Source organism: Zonotrichia leucophrys, chromosome 8 (genome assembly GCF_028769735.1).
Source record: "Zonotrichia leucophrys gambelii isolate GWCS_2022_RI chromosome 8, RI_Zleu_2.0, whole genome shotgun sequence".
Taxonomy (NCBI): domain Eukaryota; kingdom Metazoa; phylum Chordata; class Aves; order Passeriformes; family Passerellidae; genus Zonotrichia; species Zonotrichia leucophrys.
Window position 1 is genome coordinate 29,749,567 of NC_088178.1, and position 25,734 is coordinate 29,775,300.

Consider the following 25,734-nt stretch of genomic DNA (forward strand, 5'->3'; position numbering starts at 1 on the left):
CTATCCCAGCCAGGATTCCCAGTGTGCCAAGGACAGGACATGATCCTGCAGCACATGGAGCTGAGTCTCTGCTCTGGGAGCAGAGCTTGGTTCTGAGTTACTGGTTCCTAATGTTGGCTTTGGTGTATTTATGTTTCTATATAAAATCCTTGCAATAAAATGCTTCTAGGAGGAAATTTCTGACTTACATGGTCAGAAATTCCATATTTAAGAACAAAATACATGAGGAACTTTGGAGATCTTGAGCCCTTCCTAGCACCACAAGAATTTTCCAGCACCATAAAGTTACAGGTAATTGATTTTCACTGTGTGCAGGGTGGGTTATGATGTGTTACAGAAAGCTTGTTTTTTAGCAGTAAGCAAACAGTCACGGGCATGAATGGAAAATACAGGGTGTATTTTGGTTGGATTTATAATAATGATTAACAAATGATTCACCTTAACGAGTGTCTTTCCTTGAAACACACCAAGATGAATTTTATGTCGGGGGAAGTTTGCATGTCTCCTGTCAGGTGTGCAGCACACAGGAGGAAGTGGATGTTAATGCAGCACAAATGATCCTTAATTCAGTGCTGTGTTTGAGTGCTGGGTGTTTATTGTCAGGATAATGAGAGAGGCTGCATGTTCTGCATCCATAAAAGACAGGTTTCCATACATCATGTGCTCGGAGCAGGGCTACAGCTTGTGCTTAATCACTCCTCTGGAGATGCTCCCTGTTTCCTGTGGCCAGCAAGTGCCTGGAAATCCAGCTGGGTAATTTTTTCTGTTTCTTCTCAAAAAAGCCAGCCCGGGCAGCCAAACACTGCCTGCTTTCAACCCAAAGAGAAAATACTTTGGGGGAAAAGCAGAAAGGGATAAAGGCCCAAGGAGAAAAGACTGCAGAGACCTTTCCATGATCAGGATTCCAGAGGAGGCCACCCATGCATGAGCACTGGTGGTGCAACGAGGGGACTTCCAGGAGGAAATCGAGGCCGTTTGAAAGAAGTTTCTAAGCCGTGTGGCTTCAAAGAGAAACTTTATTGATTAAAAAAGATAACCAGTTTACGTTCACACTACAGCAGGTGTTTCCTGAAGGAGAAGGGATATCAGCTACTGTTTAACAGCTCCAGCAGGAGCAACAATGTCATACAAGGAGCCAACCTGGAAAACAAGAGGGAAAAGAGCTGATTCTTCTGTGGAATTCTGTTAAAGCTGGAAAACAGCACTTTTTGGCAGGGCAGGTTGGGTTGCATTTGCGATGCCCTATTTGGCAGCATGCAATCATTTATCTCATTTATAAAGGAAATGAATTCCCAGTGGTGTGGGCAGCAGAAGAGCAGGAACCACCACCTTTAACCCAGCATGGTGATCCCAGCTATTGCAGTACTGCCTGGCTGGGTGTTTCCCGGGATTGCCTGGCTGGGGAAGGAGCCCTGGCCCTGAGGAGGGCACGGCCGTACCTGTTGGGCGCTGGGGCCAGGCAGGCTGGGCAGCAGCCACACGCCCACCTGGCCGCGGCTGTCCCCCAGCAGCAGGCACTCGGCGTTGGTGGCGAACAGCAGCGAGCTCAGCGTCCCCTCGGGGCTGCCGGCGCAGCACAGCACCGGGTCGAAGCTGCAAGCCAAAGAGTCAATGGGCACCGTGCATGCAGCAGCTGAAGGGCTGCACATCTCACTCTAGGTTATCTCGGAAACTCGGGAAGGGAGGCAGGGCTTGGTTTGGGCTCTGCCTGCAGAAAAAATCCCAGCTGCTGTTAACTGAGATATCCTACTTGCCTAAAATCTGTCCTAACCTGGAGAGTGGTGGTTAATACTTTTGTTAGATGAATAATTTGCAGGATGTGGCAGGGCTCTGGATCCACCAGGGCTGCACGCTGTCAGTGACACAAAACCCAGAGCAGCTGGACAAGGTCACAGGTAACTCAGTCACCTCAACTTCAGACCATCCAATCTTTACCAAAGTAGCTCAGGTTTGTTATTTCTCTTCCTAACTCTGCCACAATTTCTGCAGAGAAAGGGCAGTTTTACACTTCATCAGCTCCAGGAGGCATCCAGCTCCTTCCCTTCTCACCCCAAATCTCTGGTAACCACCATGTGCTTTTACACAACGAGTATTTACAAACATGGAGCCGTAATGATCTGATAAAAACACTGATGAGGTAACAACGTGTGACAATTACATTTCAGCCTCTTCCTTGAGAAGAGCCCTTACTCACATGCTGACTCTCAGATCCCAGATCTCCACCCTCTTCTCGTTCACTGCTGCGAAGATGAGGGCAGAGTGTGGAGCCCACTTGATGTCGTGAACAACAGCTGTGACAGAGGTGAAGGTTAAAAGGGGTGTGTGGGAATCCCTGTGCCACAAGAGGATGCTCCAGTCTGCAGAGCAGCTGAGGAACATGTCGGTGCTGCTGGGATTCCAGGCAACTTTGTACACAGGGCCCTGTTTGGAGAGAAACAAAACAGAGCTGGGTGCTGCTGCAGAGCTGCAGGATCTCTTCTGGAGCTACCCAGCCTTCCTCCCACAGGTAAGACTATTTAACTCCACACGACAATCAGGTTTCTGATTGCTGTCTTAAAACAAAGCCAGAACTAAAGCTTTAAAACAGTTTATAGTACCAATTTTAATAAATTACTTGAAAAAGTCCTGACAGCACAGCAAGTAATCCTGTAAGACTGTGATGCTTTATGCTGTGGGAATTCATTACTCATAGAAGTTTAGGTTTCTTTTGTTGCAGATGCTCACTAAATATAAGCAAGGATTCCATTTTTGAGTTGAGCAGTTCCTGCTGTCCTTGCTTACAGTGTCACTCACCTCATGGCCTCTGTATGTGCCCAGAATCTGCTCCTTGCCTGAGCAAGAGCAGCAGTAGATGTGCCCCTCTTCTGTTCCAGCAAGAAAAATATCAGTGTCCTGAAAGAAAGGGCAAAGTGGCCTGGGTTGGATGGATTTATCACTCCTGCAGAAATCATCCAGGGCTGGAGGAGTTCAGAGCCAAGGAGGAGCTCCTGTGAGTGCTGGGGAAAGTGCAACCACAACGTTGCACATTTGCTGGGCGTGTTCTCCACCAATGCACAACGTGCTGGGGTTTGACTCCTCAAAATCTTGGTTTTTCAGCAATCCATGTGGAAAATGCATGAATTCTTCGAGTGCTCTGTGGAGGAAGGACTCAGCTGGATGAAGAGAAGCTCAGCTGAGTTCTGGATGTGGGAGGTGTTGGACAAATTCTCCCAACCCTGGCCATCACTCAGAGGGGAACTGCCCTGAGGCCTGCCCAAGGAAATGTGAGTAACGTGCCTGGGAGTGATGCCTGAAGTTTGAGCTTATTCACCTATAAATCCATTTCCCACCATTTACCCTATAAATCCATTTCCCACCATTTACCCTATAAATCCATTTCCCACAATTCTGTACTGCATTGGTACATAAATCTGAACTTCATATAAATGTTACCAAGTTCTCCTCACAGCTCAGGCACACAGAACAATCCTTTTCCTCTCCTCAGGCACACAGAACAATCCTTTTCCTCTCCTCAGGCACACAGAACAATCCTTTTCCAGCCCAGAACCAAGGACACCACTGCAGCTTCAGCCCCAAAAGTGCAAACAACAGGGAATGGAGGGGAGCAACCTGGGAGGTTGGGACTGCAGAACCTGGAGCTGGAATTGGACAATGAACTACAATATGGAAATGGACCAAAAAAGTGTGGTCCATTTCCATATTGGGGTTTAAAAAGTGGGGTTATGAAAGTGTGAGAACTTGTGACTCATTGTCCATCCTGGGTGTAGCCCTGGCCAGGCTCTTGCACTGCCCAAGGTGTATTCTTTGAAGGCCTTTTAATAAATCCCCTCTTTGTTCCTTTAACACTGCCCAGCCTGTGCTCCAGGCAGCCTCTCTGGGCATCAGGAGGACAGGGCTTGTTTTACCATTTCACCCATTTGGGGTAAACCTTAGTAGCTAGAAAGCAATTTATTTCAAAATTAATATCCTTTAAATAGCAGTGCCAAGTCCCTGGCTAGCTCCCACCTCTGCTGCAGAGTTTTCCTGGATAACACTCCAGCCAGGATGGGCTTTCTGAGCCTACCTTTGGATGGAAGTCAAAGCACATTCCAGCTGCCTGCTGTGATATGGGACCTTCACTTTTCCTTTCTCTCTCACCTGGCAATTTTTTCTTCTCACTTTCTGTTCGTTTGATTTGCATCACGTCTGTGCAGAGAGCAGGAGGCTTTGTCAGACAGGAGCGATCCCATGTGCAGCTCTGAGGTGTTTTGTGGGGTTACTGGTGTAAAGAATGCCAGCTGGGGTCAGAGAGAGCAGTTCCAGGGCTCACCAGAGCAATCCAGCCTTTGCTGAATGAACCACTGGGTCATCCTCCCATCTCCTGAGATGCACATCAGTCTCTCCTCTTTGTCACCGCCTGTTGCACCTTCTTCCTGTTCCACCCACTTCAGCTGCCACACAGGACCTTTGTGCTTATTTAGGGACGCACTGGGACAAAAAAACACATGTGGTAAATCACAGATGAGCAAAGGCAAGACAACATGTCTGAAAAATAATTAAGCTTCCACTTTGTAATGAGTGTTAAGTCTTATAACAGAAATGTTTAGCTTTTCTTTTTAAAAAATGGTCTGAACATTGGTTGTTTTCTCCAGGAGAATGTTTCCTTATTAAACATGTTTGATAATTAGTTTCAAGGCACTGTTTATGTGCTTGTGCCATGAAATCAGTCTGCACCTTGCAGGAAAGACTTGGGGAGGTGCCCTTAGGGCAGGTGCTTCCCTCATCACCCACCCCTCCCCTCTCTCATTTTCTTCTTAATTTCTGCTCACCCCTCACTTTTGTTTTGGCAAGGGGGATCAGAGAGAAAGCACCAAAAGCTACCCCTGGTTTGCCACAAGGATTTATTACCCAGGGCTGGACTGTCCCAGCTAGGACACAGAATATGAATCATAAATCCATGAATTCATAATTTATGGGGTAAATAGTTGTAGCCCCTTAGAGGGTGAGGGGCTGGCACTCCCTGTTGCCCTGTCCCAGGCCTGCTGGCTCAGGGGAAGAGGTGGAGGCCCCGCTGACCTGCTCCTCACTTTTGCTGATGTTCTCTCCCGTTTTGGCAAGAGGGATCAGAGAGCAAGCACCAAAAGCTACCCCTGCTGTGCCACAAGGATTTATTACCCAGGGCTGGGCTGTCCCAGCTAGGACATGGAATATGAAGCATAAATCCATGAATTCATAATTTTTGGGGTAAAGAGCTGTAGCCCCTTAGAGGGTGAGGGGCTGGCACTCCCTGTTGCCCTGTCCCAGGCCTGCTGGCTCAGGGAGAAGGCGGAGGCCAGCTGACTGCTCCTCACTTTTGCTGATGTTCTCTCCCGTTTTGGCAAGAAGGATCAGAGAACAAGCACCAAAAGCTACCCTTGGTTTGCCACAAGGATTTATTACCCAGGGCTGGGCTGTCCCAGCTAGGACATGGAATATGAAGCATAAATCCATGAATTCATAATTTTTGGGGTAAAGAGCTGTAGCCCCTTAGAGGGTGAGGGGCTGGCACTCCCTGCTGGCTCAGGGGAGGAGGTGGAGGCCAGGCTGACCTGCTCCTCACTTTTGCTGATTTCTCTCCAGTTTTGGCAAGAGGGATCAGAGAGCAAGCACCAAAAGCTACCCCTGGTTTGCCACAAGGATTTATTACCCAGGGCTGGGCTGTCCCAGAATATGAACTATTTATTAATGAATCTATAATTGATGGGGCGCATAGCTGCAGTCCCTTAGTGTCGAAGGAAGGAGACCAGGACATCAATTGATCATCACAGGCCCGATTTTATTGATCAGCACAGCGGGTTAAATACAGTTTGTAATGAACTTCATGCATATTGCAAAAGTTGAGCTCAGGATTGGTTAGTTAGATATCAGCAGTTACACCTACTTTTACATTCCTATGGTCCTACTTTTGATACTTTCTACATATTCTCAGGAGATATTCAGGACTAATCTCTACTCCCTCTCCTCATGTTGCAGCAAGGCCACTGATTGCTAATTGCTGACATCTCCTTTCAGCTTGCTGACTGCTGATTTCCCTCTCTCAGCTTAACCAGCGGCAATATGTCAGCATGGCCTTTCTCAGCTAACCAACTATTAATAAAACTCTCCACACCTTAGGGTCCCTGTTGCCCTGTCCCAGCCCTGCCGGCTCAGGGGAGGATGAGGATGAGGATGAGGAGGATAGCCCTGACCTGCTGTCCAGCAGCGCGGTGTCCTGGCGGCTGCGCACGTCGTACACGGCCACGCGGCCACTGGCTGTCCCCACGGCCAGCAGGTGGGGCCGGGCCCGGCAGAAATCCACAGCGGTGACGCCGTGCTCGCAGCGGAAAATGCGCTCTGGCCACTGCCACGAGAGAGCACAGCGAGCCCTGAGCCGGGCTGAGACTCAGCAAGGCCAGGGATGGAGCCCACAGCCAGCAGAAATGGTTCTCTATTCTCTAGGGCCATGCGTTTCTTGCTACAACTGATAAAACTAGGAAAAAGATAAAGACTGCGCAGAAATATGACACTGGAAAATCAGTTAGGTGAGGCTACTCCAAACCAAATTCATGAAAATATCTATGGTGGCAGCAGGGAATCATGAAAGTATTTGGTGTGACAAGGCTACTCTAAAACAAAAATATCATTGAGAAATATTATGTGTGCAGGCTACTCAAATAAGATATCCAAATGGAGTTTGGTGTGGCAAGGCTACTCTAAACCAATAAAATTACACAAACATATATAAAAATATCTGTGGTGGCAGCAGAGAATCATGAGAGTATTTGGTGTGGCAAGGCTACTCCAAACCAAATATATAGAAATATCTGTGGTAGCAGCAGGGAATCATCAAATTCATAAAAATATCTATGGTGGCAGCAGGGAATCATGAGAGTATTTGGTGTGGCAAGGCTACTCCAAATACATAAAAATATCTATGGTGGCAGCAGGAATATCAAATTATAAAATATCTATGGTGACAGCAGGGAATCATGGTGTGGCAAGGCTACTCCAAACCAAATATATAAAAATATCTATGGTGGCAGCAGGGAATCATGAGAGTATTTGGTGTGGCAAGGCTACTCTGAACCAAATATATAAAAATATCTATGGTGACAGCAGGGAATCATGAGAGTATTTGGTGTGGCAAGGCTACTCTAAACCAAATATATAGAAATATCTATGGTGGCAGCAGGGAATAATGAAAGTATTTGGTGTGGCAAGGCTACTCCAAATATATAAAAATATCTGTGGTGACAGCAGGGAATCATGAGAGTATTTGGTGTGGCAAGGCTACTCCAAATATATAAAAATATCTATGGTGGCAGCAGGGAATCATGAGAGCATTTGGTGTGGCAAGGCAACTCCAAACCAAATTCATAAAAATATCTATGGTGACAGCTAGGAATCACGAGAGTTTTTGGTGTGGTAATGATATATCAAAGATTTTACTCTGCCCAGTCTAAATTAGTCTAATACAATTTTGGCCAAGAGAAGTTCGTAGTAGAAATCAAACTGGAATGTTGTAATTTATGGCAATCAGAATTTTTTTACTTTGGGGACGCTTTGTAAGTGAGATTTCTGAATTATTTTTTTAAATGGCTGGTTTTAATGATTGGTTTTAAATGGATTTAAAAACCATTTTTTTAATGGTTGGTTTTAAAGGATCCCTTCTCAGATGGATCTGCAGAGGTGTAAATGTCACATCTATGAAATTTCCTCTCTTACTGACAGTGTTGTGAGAAGTTCGAGTAAATAACTGCAGCTAAAAGGGAAATACAGCAGAAATTGCCCAGAGAAAAGCAGATTGCAGGGAAAGCAAACAAAAGGGCTCGTTACCATGGGGTTCTTCAGTGACCAGCAGCAAACCAGGCCTTTCTTCTTACCCCGAGAAACAAACTCCCTGTAGCCCACAGCCAGCAGATCCTGCAAGCACAGAGCAACAGCAGGGCCCCAGATCCACCTGGAGCCCAGCAGGGCATTTCCAAAGCTCCTTTGTGTCTGCAGTAACAAAGCTTCTCTCCCGTGCAGGAGATACATTGCTCTATAATCATATTTTACTGTGCATTATTTAATAGAGTGCTTTTCATTTTCCCTTTCAGGGTCAGCTGTCAGAGCACCTCAGACTCCTGGCTTTCAGCTTTCCCCAGTCCAGTGAATTCCCTTCATTCCTTTCCATAGGCAGAACTAAAAACCAGCAGCCTTCAGCTCCAGTAATTTTTCTTTTCTTGCACTCAACAAGTAGTTTGTGGAACTCACATTTTAAAAGTAGCTGATTGTTTGCCCTGTATTCTAAGACTGAAGTCTCTAAATGTGTCTAACTTTTTAATATCTGGAGATTTGGTGCACTAAAAGCATGAAAAGCTTTGTTTTCTCTCTTTTTTTCCCCCTCACTGGGTTTCTGTTTCTCATCCTCAGCTGCTTTTTGCCTCTCTTCCATTCATTATTTTTGTTAAAAAGTGAGTTGAGAAAACATGAGTTTTACATGATTTAGGAAGCTTTGCCTTCTGTGCTGTTATTGTGCATCTTATCCTTAAATTTTGAGGAATTCTGCTGTTTTGGGAGGCTCCTGTTAGAGACAAAGACGTGGCGTCTAAACTACCACAAACAAACTCCATCAATGATAACAAAGTTTAGCAGCAGGGGTTAAATTTCAATTTTAGAACAGCCCAAGTCTACGAACATTGGTGCTCAGGGTAAACTGGAGCAATTAATGAAATTCTGGGCCAAGGAAAGCTGTGATGTGAGGGAAGCCTGTGGGTTAAAGCAGTGAGAGTGAGGGATTGGATCAGGATTTATTGCCAGCCCCAGCTGCCTGTCCCAGTTTGTGGCCAAATATCTAAAAATCAGCTCAGATATCAGCTCAGGAGGGTTTGTGCACTCACAGGGTTTGCTTTGTTCCAAGACATGCTGCTCACGCTGTGGCCCCTGGTTAAATCACACCTGTAGGACCACAGCAGCTCCAGCCTGGGGCCTGCCTCCTCTGCTGGGCCTTCAGCTGCCTCTGCTGCTTCCTCCTCATCCTCATCCTCATCCTCCTCCTCCTCCTCCTCTTCATCTTCTTCCCCCTCGGTGTCTGAGGTGACAACAGGTTCTGAAATGCACAGATGCAGAATCTGAGTGGAAATATTTCATTTACCTCATTATAGGTATAATTGCATACATATATTGATATTTATAATTATATTTATTATAATCAATATTTATTTTTACATATTATTTTATATATTATTTTATATTTATATATCATTTGATATTTATATATTTTTTATATTTATATATTATTTTATATTTATGTATATAACCTATGTAATATAACCTGTATTATTAAATATAACCCATATTATTTAAGCTGTACTATTATATATAACCTATATTATTATAGTTTATATCTCACTCCAATTATTCACACCAGAAGAAAAATTTGCCCTTTCAGCAAATATTTTGCAGAAGGAAGGGGAAAGGAAAGGAAAGGAAATTTCAGGAAATTTCAGGAAAGGAAATTTCAGGAAATTTCAGGAAAGGAAAGGAAATTTCAGGAAAGGAAATTTCAGGAAAGGAAATTTCAGGAAAGGAAAGGAAATTTCAGGAAAGGAAATTTCAGGAAAGGAAATTTCAGGAAAGGAAAGGAAATTTCAGGAAAGGAAATTTCAGGAAAGGAAATTTCAGGAAAGGAAAGGAAATTTCAGGAAATTTCAGGAAAGGAAATTTCAGGAAAGGAAATTTCAGGAAAGGAAAGGAAATTTCAGGAAAGGAAAGGAAATTTCAGGAAAGGAAAGGAAATTTCAGGAAAGGAAAGGAAATTTCAGAAATGAAATTTCAGAAAGGAAATGGAAATTTCAGGAAAGGAAAGGAATTTCAGGAAAGGAAAGGAAGGAAATTTCAGGAAAGGAAAGGAAAGGAAATTTCAGGAAAGGAAATTTCAGGAAAGGAAATTTCAGGAAAGGAAATTTCAGGAAAGGAAAGGAAAGGAAATTTCAGGAAAGGAAAGGAAATTTCAGGAAAGGAAAGGAAAGGAAAGGAAAGGAAAGGAAAGGAAAGGAAAGGAAAGGAAAGGAAAGGAAAGGAAAGGAAAGGAAAGGAAAGGAAAGGAAAGGAAAGGAAAGGAAAGGAAAGGAAAGGAAAGGAAAGGAAAGGAAAGGAAAGGAAAGGAAAGGAAAGGAAAGGAAAGGAAAGGAAAGGAAAGGAAAGGAAAGGGAAAGGGAAAGGAAAGGAAAGGAAAGGAATTAAGACATCCTAACTTCTAAAACTGTGGCTAAAATTGGCTGGGGACAGACAGCTGGATTGGGCTGGAGTGAGGCAGGTCTGCTGCATGTGGGTTTACCTACCCAGGCAAAAGTGAGGAATTTCTGTGGAAAATGAGGAGTTTCTGGCTGGAAAGAGGGTACTGAGCAAGGACAAACCTATGAGGACGGGAATCTGCCGATAGACCGCGAGCTTGGGCTGGAAAATGTTCTCCATGAGAATCCTCTCCATGACAACTAAATCCTGCTGCAGCTTTGCTGAGGTCAGGATTGCTCCTGAGGGGCATTCCTGCTCCCCGGGGCTCCTGGCAGGAGCAGCGCTGTCTGCAAAGGGGATGGAAGAAGCTGAATTACAGAATCCTGGCATATTCCAGGCTGGAATGGACCCACAAGGATCGTGGAGCCCAACAGAAACATAACATTTTTCTGATAACAGATAAATGGCATAGAAATGCTTTGAGCATGATAAAACTTGACACAGAAAGAACAAGAGATAAGAATTTTCCTCCACTGCAAAAAGCAGAGAATTAAAAAAAAATACTTTCATTGTGAATTTTTTCTTCCTATAATTTTCTTTTCTTATCATTTTATCATCTTAAAATTTTTTGTTATTATAATTTACTGATCTTTTTCAGCTACCTCTGGAATTTTTCACAAATGGTGCTTTGCTTCTACTTTTCAAAGTGAGTACCAGCCAACCCTGTCCCTGGGTATTTCTCTTTATTTAAGATGATTTCTGATGGCAGTGTGCACAGAAGTGCAGCCGTGCCCAAGATTCTTCAGCCAATTCTTGCAGGCAGTGTTTTCCAGGAAGTTTTCCCCACGGATCCCAGGGATGTGCCTGGTTTAGGAGGATGAGGAAGGGCAGGAATGGGAAATGTTACCTGTGGCAGAAGGGACAGCCCCAGCTGTGAGAGAGGTGCTGCTTGTCCCTGCTGGGGTTTTGGCTCCTTCTGTCTCTGCAGGTTCTGCTCCTGGGGCATCCAGGGGATGGTCCAGATCCCAGGGAGTCACCACCACCCCTGGCAATGAATTCCCTGTCACACAGGGCTCTGCTTTTGCATTATTATCTTCTTCTTTTACATTATTGCAGGGAGCTTCCTACACCCCAGCTGCTGGGCTGGGCTTTGGAACCACCTCTGCTTCCATAGATCTTGATATTTGAACTGCTATTTTTCATTTAATATTTGAATTTCGGCTTTTAATTGCCATCTTTTACAAATTGACAGAAAAGGTTGCCTGTGCTTAATAAGAATCATTAAAGCAGATTATTTTAAAGCTCCTCCTGTTGTGTGATGCTGCCATAGATCTTGATATTTGAACTGCTATTTTTCACTTAATATTTGAATTTCAGCTTTTAATTGCCATCTTTTACAAATTGACAGAAAAGGTTGCCTGTGCTTAATAAGAATCATTAAAGCAGATTATTTTAAAGCTCCTCCTGTTGTGTGATGCTGCAGCTCCATCAGGGTTTTTGCCTTGATGTGCTGAGGGGCTGGAATGAGCCCTGCTGATGCCACAAAACAAGTGGCAAAAAGCTTTTCAAAACAGATTATTATCTACTTTTGGGGTTTTACATACACTAACAAAGGAAAAGTGTTTGCAACAGCATTCCCTGTGATTTCTTTAGCCTCTTACACACAACAATAACATTCTCTGGGAGTGTTAACAACAATTTTATTGCAGTGGATTCAGTGTTCCAGCACTAAATTCAAGATTTACGAGGGGCAGAAAAGGCCACCACAACCCACAGTGTCCTGCCTGCACTCGGAGCTCTGCAAGTGGAAATTGAGGGAACGTTTGCTCAGAGATGGAAGTAAAAATTCCCTTTTGTCAGTCCCAGGTTTACCAGTAAAAATTCCAGTTCCCAGTAAAAATTCCAGTCCCAGGTTTACCTTTCTCTGCCACGGTGATGGGCTCACACTGCACCTCCTTGGTTTTGGCAGCTCCAGAGAAGGTTTGCACGATTTTTTCTTCAAAGTACTCACTGTCAATTTTAGCCTCACAAAGCTCTGTGTAAATCTTGTTCCTCTCCCTGGGAAACGAAGGAAGCAGTGCCTGGTGAGTCCCTGGGAAATCCTGCCTGGAATTCTCAGGGTCTGGAACTGTTGGAGATTTTTTCAGGGATGGCCTAGAAGGCAGCTGTGAGGAGCAGATTCTCACAGCCTGTTTCTGTGAACAGCAGAGGTTCTCAGGTTATTTTTAATTACAGGTAAAAGTGACAAACATGAAGGCCTTGAGAGCCTTGCACATCAGAGTTCTCAGGCAGCTTTCTCATAACAAGTGGATGTTCTATCTTTGGCTGTTTTGGGAAAGCAAGAATAATTTTGAGAACCCAAATCTTGGTATTGGAAACATAAGGAGGGGTTGGTGTGTTATCTCTGACCTATTGTGAGCTCAGATTTTGCAATATGCATGAACTTGATTAACACTGTTATAAAAGGTGCCTGATTGATTAATAAATGGGAGTCGATGCTGACCAATGCAAGGTGGGTCTCTCCCTCCAACTTCAATATGGAACAAGGAGAGGATCAGGAGAGGCTTTTCCATGTCCCCCATGTCCTGCTTTTGGATTGTTGGATAAAGGAATTTCAGCCTTTGTATTATTCAGCAGCTCGTTCTGATCTTTGTGATGCTGCTCTAAAACAGGAATGGCCTGTGCAGAACAGAGCCCAGAAAAAGCAAAATTCCCTTTCCCAGCTTTTTGGGGGATGCAGAGCCCTCACACCTGGCAGTGAAAGGCAGGAGACAAAAAGGAAACTTCTCCCACAAAGCCCTGGTGGCTCAGGGAGGACCAAGGGGAGCTCTCTGCTACCTTCAACTCTTGTTAATTAATGAATAATTAGAAGCCACCCACAAGAATCAATGCAGCACTTTGGAATGTCTTACTGCTCTCCTGAAAATCAAATTATCGCCCTCCTCCAGCCCTGCATTCTCCTAAGCTGCCACGGATTTTCAGTGGAAGGGAGGAAGAATTTCACCCACAACAGGGAGCTGTAGGAAATGGGTGCCAGCTGGGAAAAACACGTTTATTTTCTTGTGAAAATTTTAAAAGTTTCATAAAGGATAACAGGAGGTAAAGAACATAAAGATTAGCCAAGTGCACACTTATTTTTGGAGACACCTTTTAAATATTTTTTCTCTTACATTAGCTTGTTGCATATTCATAAATAATCATGTTGAGTAAACTTTTTCTTTATTAATATTCTAAGAATTATTTAGCATGGCTTCTCTTCAGTTCTACTTTTATATAGCGTCTGTATTTTTTGGTTGTGATTTTAGGTTTTTTTAAATTATAATATTTATGTTATTTCTTTATTTTAAATGTTTTATTTATTATTTTATTATTTTATTTAGTTTAGGTCCTGGCCCACACTGCCTTTAGACAGTGAGTGCTGATAGTTGGTATATTTGTAGTAGGTGTCTTCATTATGTGTTCATTGGATGTTATTTCACTACTATGTCTAAGCTTAATTAACATAAAATAAAAAGAAAAGAAAAATGATAAAAAGAAAATAAAATTTAAAATTACTGAATCTTTGTAGCAATATATATAATACATATATCAATATGTAAAAGCATATTAAAATATTAAAAAATATATATAAAAATATATATAATAATTATTATATATATAATATATAATATATAATTATAATAAATTATATATATTAAAATATATATTATATAAAATATATAAATATATAAATATAATCTATAAATATAATATATAAAATAGAATATGTAAAATACATGTTATATATTATATATAGCAATATATAAAATAGATAATATATATAGCAGTAAAATATAAATAAAAACTATATATTTAAGCAAAGTTATTTTAACCCTACATGTATTAAATCTATTTTAATATTGGCAATATATATATAAATATAATACATATAATATATATAGCAATATATATAAATAAAAAATATATATTTATAGCAAAGTTCTTTTAACACTACATGTGTAAAATATATTTAATATTTATATTTATATATGAACATTATATAATAAATATATATTATATTTATTATATATAATATCTATGAAATAGATATTTATAGCAAAGTTCTTTTAACACTACATGTATAAAATATATTTAACATTTATATTTATATATAAGCATTATATAATATATATAATATATATTATATATATTATATTTATTATCTATAGTATATATAATATTTATATAAATCTAAATGAAATAGATATTTTTATAGCAAAGTTCTTTTAACACTACATGTGTAAAATAGATTTAATATTTATATTTATATATAAACATTATATAATATATATAATATATTATATATATTTATTATATATAATATATATTATATTTATATAAATATATATGAAATAGATATATTTATAGCAAAGTTCTTTTAACACATGTATAAAATATATTTAATATTTATATTTATATATGAACATTATATAATAAATATATATTATATTTATTATATATAATATCTATGAAATAGATATTTATAGCAAAGTTCTTTTAATACTACATGTGTGAAATAGATTTAGTATTTATATATATATAAACGTTATATAATATATATATAATATATTATATATATTATATTTATTATATATAATATATATTATATTTATATAAATATATATGAAATAGATATATTTATAGCAAAGTTCTTTTAACACTACATGTGTAAAATAGATTTAATATTTATATTTATATATAAACATTATATAATATATCTAATATTTCTATAAATACATATTTATAGAAATATAAATGAACTAGACATATTTATAGCAAAGCTATTTTACCATGACACGTATAAAATCTGGTTTAATACTTGCAGTGCCATTTGTGACTTACAGCACCCGGGCAGCCTCCTCTGCCTCGGTGGACACGAGGGCCGTGGGCAGGTCCAGCATCCAGCGCGTGTCGGTCTCGGTCAGCAGCACCTCCACCACCTGCGCCAGCTCTGCCTCCGTCAGCGCTGCTTCCTCCTCCTCCTCCTCATCCTCCTCCTCCTGCTCTGCTGAGGGCCAGAGCACAAACAGCACCGTGGCTGCTCCAAATGAATGGGGAAATAATGCTGGGAACCCAATGAATCCCAGAATGTCACATGGGAAATGGCCAAATCCCAGAATGTCACATGGGAAATGGCCAAATCCCAGAATGCAGAATGGCACATGGGAAATGGCCAAATCCCAGAATGTCACATGGGAAATGGCCAAATCCCAGAATGTCACATGGGAAATGGCCAAATCCCAGAATGTCACATGGGAAATGGCCAAATCCCAGAATGTCACACGGGAAATGGCCAAATCCCAGAATGTCACATGGGAAATGGCCAAATCCCAGAATGTCACATGGGAAATGGCCAAATCCCAGAATGCAGAATGTCACATGGGAAATGGCCAAATCCCAGAATGTCACATGGGAAATGGCCAAATCCCAGAATGCAGAATGTCACATGGGAAATGGCCAAATCCCAGAATGTCACATGGGAAATGGCCAAATCCCAGAATGTCACATGGGAAATGGCCAAATCCCAGAATGCAGAATGTCACATGGGAAATGGCCAAATCCCAGAATGCAGAATTTCACATGGGAAATGGCCAAATCCCAGAATGTCACATGGGAAATGGCCAAATCCCAGAATGCAGAATGGCACATGGGAAATGGCCAAATCCCAGAATTGCACATGGGAAATGGCCAAATCCCAGAATGCAGAATGTCACATGGGAAATGGCCAAATCCCAGAATTGCACATGGGAAATGGCCAAATCCCAGAATGCAGAATGTCACATGGGAAATGGCCAAATCCCAGAATGTCACAACGGGAAATGGCCAAATCCCAGAATGCAGAATTTCACATGGGAAATGGCCAAATCCCAGAATGTCACATGGGAAATGGCCAAATCCCAGAATACAGAATGTCACATGGGAAATGGCCAAATCCCAGAATGTCACATGGGAAATGGCCAAATCCCAGAATATAGAATGTCACATGGGAAATGGCCAAATCCCAGAATGTCACATGGGAAATGGCCAAATCCCAGAATGTCACATGGGAAATGGCCAAATCCCAGAATGTCACATGGGAAATGGCCAAATCCCAGAATGCAGAATTTCACATGGGAAATGGCCAAATCCCAGAATGCAGAATTTCACATGGGAAATGGCCAAATCCCAGAATGTCACATGGGAAATGGCCAAATCCCAGAATGTCACATGGGAAATGGCCAAATCCCAGAATTTCACATGGGAAATGGCCAAATCCCAGAATGTCACATGGGAAATGGCCAAATCCCAGAATGCAGAATTTCACATGGGAAATGGCCAAATCCCAGAATGTCCCATGGGAAATGGCCAAATCCCAGAATGCAGAATTTCACATGGGAAATGGCCAAATCCCAGAATGTCCCATGGGAAATGGCCAAATCCCAGAATTGCACACGGGAAATGGCCAAATCCCAGAATGCAGAATGTCACATGGGAAATGGCCAAATCCCAGAATGTCACATGGGAAATGGCCAAATCCCAGAATGCAGAATGTCACATGGGAAATGGCCAAATCCCAGAATGTCACACGGGAAATGGCCAAATCCCAGAATGTCACATGGGAAATGGCCAAATCCCAGAATGTCACATGGGAAATGGCCAAATCCCAGAATGCAGAATGTCACATGGGAAATGGCCAAATCCCAGAATGCAGAATGTCACATGGGAAATGGCCAAATCCCAGAATTGCACATGGGAAATGGCCAAATCCCAGAATGCAGAATTGCACATGGGAAATGGCCAAATCCCAGAATGTCACATGGGAAATGGCCAAATCCCAGAATGTCACATGGGAAATGGCCAAATCCCAGAATGCAGAATTGCACATGGGAAATGGCCAAATCCCAGAATGCAGAATGTCACATGGGAAATGGCCAAATCCCAGAATGTCACATGGGAAATGGCCAAATCCCAGAATGCAGAATGTCACATGGGAAATGGCCAAATCCCAGAATGTCACATGGGAAATGGCCAAATCCCAGAATGTCACATGGGAAATGGCCAAATCCCAGAATGCAGAATTTCACATGGGAAATGGCCAAATCCCAGAATGCAGAATGTCCCATGGGAAATGGCCAAATCCCAGAATATAGAGTTTCACATGGGAAATGGCCAAATCCCAGAATGCAGAATTGTGCATGGGAAATGGCCAAATCCCAGAATGCAGAATTGCACATGGGAAATGGCCAAATCCCAGAATGCAGAATTTCATATGGGAAATGCCCAAATCCCAGAATGCAGAATGTCACACAGGAAATGGCCAAATCCCAGAATGTCACATGGGAAATGGCCAAATCCCAGAATGTCCCATGGGAAATGGCCAAATCCCAGAATGCAGAATGTCACATGGGAAATGGCCAAATCCCAGAATGTCACATGGGAAATGGCCAAATCCCAGAATGTCACATGGGAAATGGCCAAATCCCAGAATACAGAATGTCACATGGGAAATGGCCAAATCCCAGAATGCAGAATTGCACATGGGAAATGGCCAAATCCCAGAATTGCACATGGGAAATGGCCAAATCCCAGAATGCAGAATGTCACATGGGAAATGGCCAAATCCCAGAATGCAGAATGTCCCATGGGAAATGGCCAAATCCCAGAATGGCACATGGGAAATGGCCAAATCCCAGAATGTCACATGGGAAATGGCCAAATCCCAGAATTGCACATGGGAAATGGCCAAATCCCAGAATTTCACATGGGAAATGGCCAAATCCCAGAATTGCACATGGGAAATGGCCAAATCCCAGAATTGCACATGGGAAATGGCCAAATCCCAGAATTTCACATGGGAAATGTCCAATTGTTGGGTGCTCTTTACCAGACAAGCTCAAATCTGCCTCTTCCTCAGGTTCTGTCTCATCCAGGCCAGGCTTGGCTGGTGCTGTGTCCTGGGGTGATGCCCACAGGCTGCTGCCATGTGGCCTTCAGGGAGGAGAAACAAACAGAAATTGTCCCAAAAAACTGAAAAAAGTCATCATTTGCTGGAGGTACTTTGAAGTAATTATAAATATTTTTAATTTTTAGTATTTCTATTTAAATATTGTTAGTATCTATATTTAATTATTACTATTTTAATGATTAGTATTTGTATTTAAATATTATTAGTATCTATAATTATTAATTATTAGTATTTGTATTTAAATATTATTAGTATCTCTAATTATTAGTATTTTAATTGTTAGTGCTTATATTTAAATATTATTAATATTTATATTTAAATATTAATAATATCTATATTTAATTATTAGTGTTTTTATTAGTAGTATTTCTATTTAAATATTATTAGTATCTATATTTAATTATTAGTATTTTAATGATTAGTATTTGTATTTAAATATTATTACTATCTCTATTTAATTATTAGTATTTTAATTGTTAGTGCTTATATTTAAATATTATTAGTATTTCCATTTAAATATTATTAATATCTATATTTAATTATTAGTATTTTAATTATTAGTGTTTATATTTAAATATTATTAGTATCTATATTTAATTATTAGTGTTCTAATTATTAGTATTTATATTTAAATATTATTAGTATCTATATTTAATTATTAGTGTTTTAATGATTAGTATTTGTATTTAAATATTATTAGTATCTATATTTAATTATTAGTATTTTAATTGTTAGTGCTTGTATTTAAATATTACTAGTATCTATATTTAATTATTAGTATTTTAATTGTTAGTATTTATATTTAAATATTATTAGTATCTATATTTAATTATTAGTGTTTTTATTATTAGTATTTGTATTTAAATATTATTACTATCTATATTTAATTATTAGTATTTTAATTGTTAGTGCTTATATTTAAATATTATTAGTATTTCTATCTAAATATTATTAGTATCTATAATTATTAATGTTTTTATTAGTAGTAATTGTATTTAAATATTATTACTATCTATATTTAATTATTAGTGTTTTTATTAGTAGTATTTGTATTTAAATATTATTAGTATCTATACTTAATTATTAGTGTTTTAATTATTAGTATTTATATTTAAATATTATTAGTATCTATATTTAATTATTAATGTTTTAATTGTTAGTGCTTATATTTAAACATTATTAGTATCTATATTTAATTATTAGTGTTTTAATTGTTAGCGCTTATATTTAAATATTATCAGTATCGATATTTAATTATTAGTGTTTTAATTGTTAGTGCTTATATTTAAATATTATTAGTATCTATATTTAATTATTAGTGTTTTAATTGTTAGTGTTTCTATTTAAATATTATTAGTATCTATATTTAATTATTAGTGTTTTAATGATTAGTGTTTCTATTTAAATATTATTAGTATCTATATTTATCATTAGTGTTTTAATGATTAGCATTTGTATTTAAATATTATTAGTATCTATATTTAATGATTAGTGCTTTAATTATTAGCATTTCTATTTAAATATTTTTAGTATCTATATTTAATTATTAGTGTTTTAATTATTAGCATTTCTATTTAAATATTATTAATATCTATATTTAATTATTAGTATTTTAATTATTAGTATTTATATTTAAATATTACTAATATCTATATTTAATTATTAGTGTTTTAATTATTAGTATTTCTATTTAAATATTATTAGTATCTATATTTAATTATTAGTATTTTAATTGTTAGTGCTTATATTTAAATATTATTAGTATCTATATTTAATTATTAGTATTTTAATTGTTAGTGCTTATATTTAAATATTATTAGTATCGATATTTAATTATTAGTATTTTAATTGTTAGTGTTTCTATTTAAATATTACTAGTATCTATATTTAATTATTAGTGTTTTAATGATTAGTATTTCTATTTAAATATTATTAGTATCTATATTTAATTATTAGTGTTTTAATTATTAGTATTTGTATTTAAATATTATTAGTATCTATATTTAATTATTAGTGTTTTAATTATTAGTATTTCTATTTAAATATTATTAGTATCTATATTTAATTATTAGTATTTTAATTGTTAGTATTTATATTTAAATATTATTAATATCTATATTTAATTATTAGTGTTTTAATTATTAGTATTTGTATTTAAATATTATTAGTATCTATATTTAATTATTAGTGGTTTAGTTATTAGTATTTATATTTAAATATTATTAGTATCTATATTTAATTATTAGTATTTTAATTGTTAGTGCTTGTATTTAAATATTAGTAGTATTTGTATTTAAATATTATTAGTATCTATATTTAATTATTAGTGTTTTAATTATTAGTATTTGTATTTAAATATTATTAGTATCTATATTTAATTATTAGTGTTTTAATTGTTAGTGCTTATATTTAAATATTATTAGTATCTATATTTAATTATTACTATTTTAATTATTAGTGTTTATATTTAAATATTATTAGTATCTATAATTAATTACTACTATTTTAATTATTAGTATTTCTATTTAAATATTATTAATATCTATATTTAATTATTAGTATTTTAATTATTAGTGTTTCTATTTAAATATTATTAGTATCTATATTTAATTATTAGTATTTTAATTGTTAGTACTTATATTTAAATATTATTAGTATCTATATTTAATTATTAGTGTTTTAATTATTAGTGTTTATATTTAAATATTATTAGTATCTATATTTAATTATTAGTATTTAAATTATTAGTGTTTATATTTAAATATTATTAGTATCTATCTTTAATTATTAGTATTTTAATTATAATTTTAAAGTTATTTTTATAGCTATTTGATGCTGGTTGCTATCCCAAGCCCTGGGATTGTCCTTTGGAACAGCCAGCCTGGGAAACATGGCAGAAAAAGCAATCTCCATCTCAGAAATCAGTGCTCACTATCGTCATTATAAATTGTGAACAATTACAATTATTCCTTGATTTTGTTCATGCTGTGGCTCAGGATTTTTCATTTAAAACACCAATAATTATTTCCCTTCCTTGCATGGCTTAATTGCGTTGGTCAGCCCAAAGTCTTTGACTTTTTTCCCCTCTGTGCTGGAAGTTTGTAATTAAAATGTAGGGAAAAATAATTTAGGAGTTTTAACTCCAAGTTTTGTTCAAGAGCATTTTTGGAGATGGATGCACAGAACCACACAGAGCTAACTTGCTTAAATATTATTAAAGCAGAGAATTTTTATTATGTTAAATTTTATTATGTTAAACATATTTTATTATTTTTTTATTATGTTAAATTTTTATTATGTTAATTTTTATTTTTATTATGTTAAATAAATTTTTATTATGTTAAACATATTTTGATAGTTGAACTGGTATTTTTAATATCTTAATTCGATATTTTCATTTCTATATTTTATAATTTTGCATAGAAGCCTGTCTGCACTTACAGATAAAATACTTTAAAATACATACTTTACTTTAAAAAAAAGTACTTATAATGCTTTATTTTTTTTTAAATCAAACTTTTCTTGCCTGGCAGCATTTGGGTCTGGCTGGAAGAGGGGTTGGGGTGTCACATTCTTCCCTTCCTCATCAAAAACCTGGAGAAAAATTGGAATAATTTTCAGGATCATTTCCCTGGAAGGGGTTTGAATTCCTGCCTTCCTGCAGGACCAGCCCCAGATTTTTGGGATTTTTTGGGAAAAGCCACTCCTGTCACTGGGCTTGGAGGGGCAACCCAGCCCTTCCAGGCCTTCCCACCTTTCCCAACCCAACCATTCCAGGGTTTCTGAGATCCTTCCTGCACATGAATTTGGGGCTCTTCCCACTTTTCCCAATCCAATAATTCCAGGGTTTCTGAGATCCTTCCTGCACATGAATTTGGGGCTCTTCCCACTTTTCCCAACCCAACTATTCCAGGGTTTCTGAGGTTCTTCCCACCTTTCCCAGCCCAACCGTCCCAGGGCTTTTTGGTTCTTCCTACAGACAGATTTTGGGCTTTTCCCACTTTTTCCACCTTTCCCAACCCAACCATTCCAGGGTTTCTGAGATCCTTTCTGCACATGGATTTGGGGCTCTTCCAACTTTTTCCAACCCAAGAATTTCAGGGCTCCTTGGTTCTTTCTGTAGGTGGATTTTGGGCTTTTCCCACTTTTTCCAAGGGTGTCCAACCTAACCCTTCCAGGCATTCCCACCTTTCCCAGCCCAATAATTCCAGGGATTCTGAGATCCTTCCCACAGGTGGATTTTGGGGCTCTTCCCACTTTTCCCAACCCAACCATTCCAGGGTTTCTGAGATCATTCCCACAGGTGGATTTGGGGCTCTTCCCACCTTTCCCAGTCCAACCATTCCAGGGCTTTTTGGTTCTTCCAGCAGGTGGATTTGGGTTCTCCCCACCTTCCCCAACCCAACCATTCCAGGGTTTCTGAGATCATTCCCACAGGTGGATTTGGGGCTTTTCCTACCTTTCCCAACCCAACCATTCCAGGGTTTCTGAGATCATTCCCACAGGTGGATTTGGGGCTTTTCCTGCCTTTCCCAACCCAACCATTCCAGGGTTTCTGAGATCGTTCCTGCACGTGGATTTGGGGCTCTTCCCGCCTTTCCCAACCCAACCATTCCAGGGCTTTTTGGTTCTTCCCCCAGGTGGATTTGGGGCTTTTTCCAAGGGTGTCCAACCCAACCATTCCAGGCCTTCCCCCAGGTGGATTTGGGCCTCTTCCCACCTTTCCCAACCCAACCATTCCAGGGTTTCTGAGATCGTTCCTGCACGTGGATTTGGGGCTCTTCCCACCTTTCCCAACCCAACCATTCCAGGGTTTCTGAGATCATTCCTGCACATGGATTTGGGGCTCTTCCCACCTTTCCCAACCCAACCCTTGCAGGGCTCCCTGGTCCTTCCCCCAGGTGTGTTTCGGCTCTCCCCTCACCTGCGGGGCTCCCTGGCTGCCCCCGAGGAGCCAGGCCCGGGGCTCTTTGCCCAGGGAAGCCCCCGAGGAGGCCGTGGAGGCTCTGCGGGGGCTCGGGGCTCCGCTGGCTCCCGGCCACGCCCTGCAAACAACGCACGGGAACGCTCATTGATAAATATCAAATTGTTACCCGCTATTATAAAGGATTCAAAGCATCTATAATAAAGGATTTTTACAATTTCCTAAGTATTATAATTATATATTACCGAAAATTTATATCTTTGTATTAATATATTTATTTTAAATTTATATCGCCTATATTTTAAAGGATGCAAACCATTTATAAGAAAGGATTTTTATCATTTCTTATATAATAAAACTTATTTTTAATAATTATATTATAATTACCAACTATTTTAAAGGATTTTAACAAACTTTAACCATTTATATTAAAGGATTTGTACCATTTCTTTAATACTATAATACATTATATATAACGTAATATTTTAAAGTATGTAAACTTTTTATAAGAAAGTATTTTTGCCATTTCTTAAATATTATAATTGATTATATATTACCTAATATTTTAAAGGGCTTAAACCAGTTATAATACAGGATTTTCACAATTTCTTATCTGTTATAATAGATTATATATTACCTAATATTTTAAAGGATGTATGTTATAATAGATTATATATTACCTAATATTTTAAAGGATGTAAACCATTTATAAGAAAGTATTTTTGCCATTTCTTAAATATTATAATTGATTATATATTACCTAATATTTTAAAGGGCTTAAGCCAGTTATAATACAGGATTTTCACAATTTCTTATCTATTATATATTACCTAATATTTTAAAGGATGTAAACCATTTATAAGAAAGGATTTTGACCATTTCTGAAATATTATAATTTATTATATATTACCTAATATTTTAAAGGATGCAAACCATTTATAAGAAAATATTTTTATAATTTTTTATATAATAAAACTTATTTTACAAAATTACTTATAATTACCAATTATTTTTAGGGATTTCTACTTATTACAATAAAGGATTCTACTATTTCTTTTATCAATTATTACACATTGCCAGTTATTAGAAAGGATTTCAACAGTTTATAGTAAAGCATTTTTATAGTTTATTATAGATTATAATTGATGATATATTACCAAATATATATATATATTTAATATTATATATTTTAAAGAATGTAAACTATGTATAAGAAAGGATTTTCATAATTTCTTATATAACTTATTATTTATTATCAATTATTTTAGAGGATTTTAACAATTTATAATAAAGGATTCTTATATTGATTATATATTATCAATTATGTTAATGGATTGCAACCACTTATAGGAAAAGATTGTTACCTTTTCTTATAGAGTATAACTTATATATTACCGATTATTTTAAAGAATTTTAACCATTTATTGCTATTTCTAAGAAAGGATTCTTCCAATTTCTAATGTATTTTAATTTATTATAAAATATAAATTATTTTAAAGGATTTTAACCATTTAGAATAAAGGATTCTTATAATCAGTTATATATTGCCAATTATTTTAAGGGATGTAAACCACTTCATAATCAATACAATAATGTAATAAGTAAAATATTTGTAACAATTTATTTATCATAAACTATTATGTATTATGACATATTATTGAATGTAATTTGTTATGTATTACAATTTTTTATGTATTACCAATTATTTTAAGGGATGTAAATAATTTATAATGCAAGATTGTGGGACTGCAGCTACTTATGGATTATAATTTATGATATATTAATAATTATTTCAAGGGATCTTAAGCATTTATAAGAAAGGAGTGCAGCCATTTGTTATAATTTATTGTGTATAATAATTAATTACATATTACCAATTATTGTAAAGGGTTTCGACCATTTATAAATAGGGCTTTTGACTATTTATTTGTTATAACTTCTTATGCCTTATAATATATAATAGAATGTAATTTATTATAGAATGCAATTTATTATAGAATAGAATTTATTACAGTATATAATTTATTATATACTACAATTCATGATCTATTACCCATTAAATATTTAAACCATTTATAATAAAGGACCTTTACCACTGATTTATTATGACTTATTATAGAATATAATTTATTACATATTACAATTCAGTAAATGCTACCCTTTGTTTTAAGGGATGTCAACCATTTATAATAAAGAATTTTGGACACATGTAATTTATTAAATATAATTTAATATTACAGAATATAATTAATTCTATATTATAGCTTATGTATTACTAAGTATTTTAAGGGATGTAATCCATTTATACCAAAGGAACTTTTCCCATCATTAATTATAATTAATGATCTGTTATAACTGGGTCTGTACTATAATTTATCATCTATTCAGAGGTATTTTTAGGGCTTTAAATCTTTTTAATTCCCATATCATTGCAGTTTTAGGCCGGACCGCTCCCACTCACCGCGGAGGCCGCGGCCCCTGCATGGCGTCGCGCCGTTACCGTGACAACGCCGCCCAAGACGCGGCGCGCCGATTGGCCGCCAGCAAGGGCGGCGCCGATTGGTCGGCGTGCGGCGCGCGGGCCGCGCTGTGCTCGCGGCCGCAGCCCCGG

General features: G+C 37.5%; 1 protein-coding gene across 2 annotated transcripts; it reads right to left on the reverse strand.

The window, feature by feature from the left end:
• Positions 1-996: 996 nt before the first annotated feature.
• Positions 997-25,613, reverse strand: DNAI4 (dynein axonemal intermediate chain 4). Of its 2 annotated transcripts, XM_064720318.1 has the most exons (17): positions 25,585-25,613; positions 23,124-23,244; positions 21,726-21,793; positions 18,119-18,222; positions 15,097-15,259; positions 12,134-12,273; positions 11,123-11,260; positions 10,398-10,562; positions 8,880-9,088; positions 7,834-7,920; positions 6,207-6,358; positions 4,310-4,467; positions 4,064-4,185; positions 2,794-2,892; positions 2,195-2,421; positions 1,440-1,593; positions 997-1,140 (listed from the first exon to the last, which is right to left on the reverse strand). In XM_064720318.1, the coding sequence occupies exons 1-17, from the start codon at positions 25,605-25,607 to the stop codon at positions 1,090-1,092; spliced, it is 2,181 nt and encodes a 726-aa protein (XP_064576388.1). In that variant the 5' UTR covers positions 25,608-25,613; the 3' UTR covers positions 997-1,089. The 2 variants fall into 2 exon arrangements, with proteins under 2 accessions (XP_064576388.1, XP_064576389.1); XM_064720319.1 differs by lacking the exon at positions 10,398-10,562.
• Between the last annotated feature and the right edge of the window lie 121 nt (positions 25,614-25,734).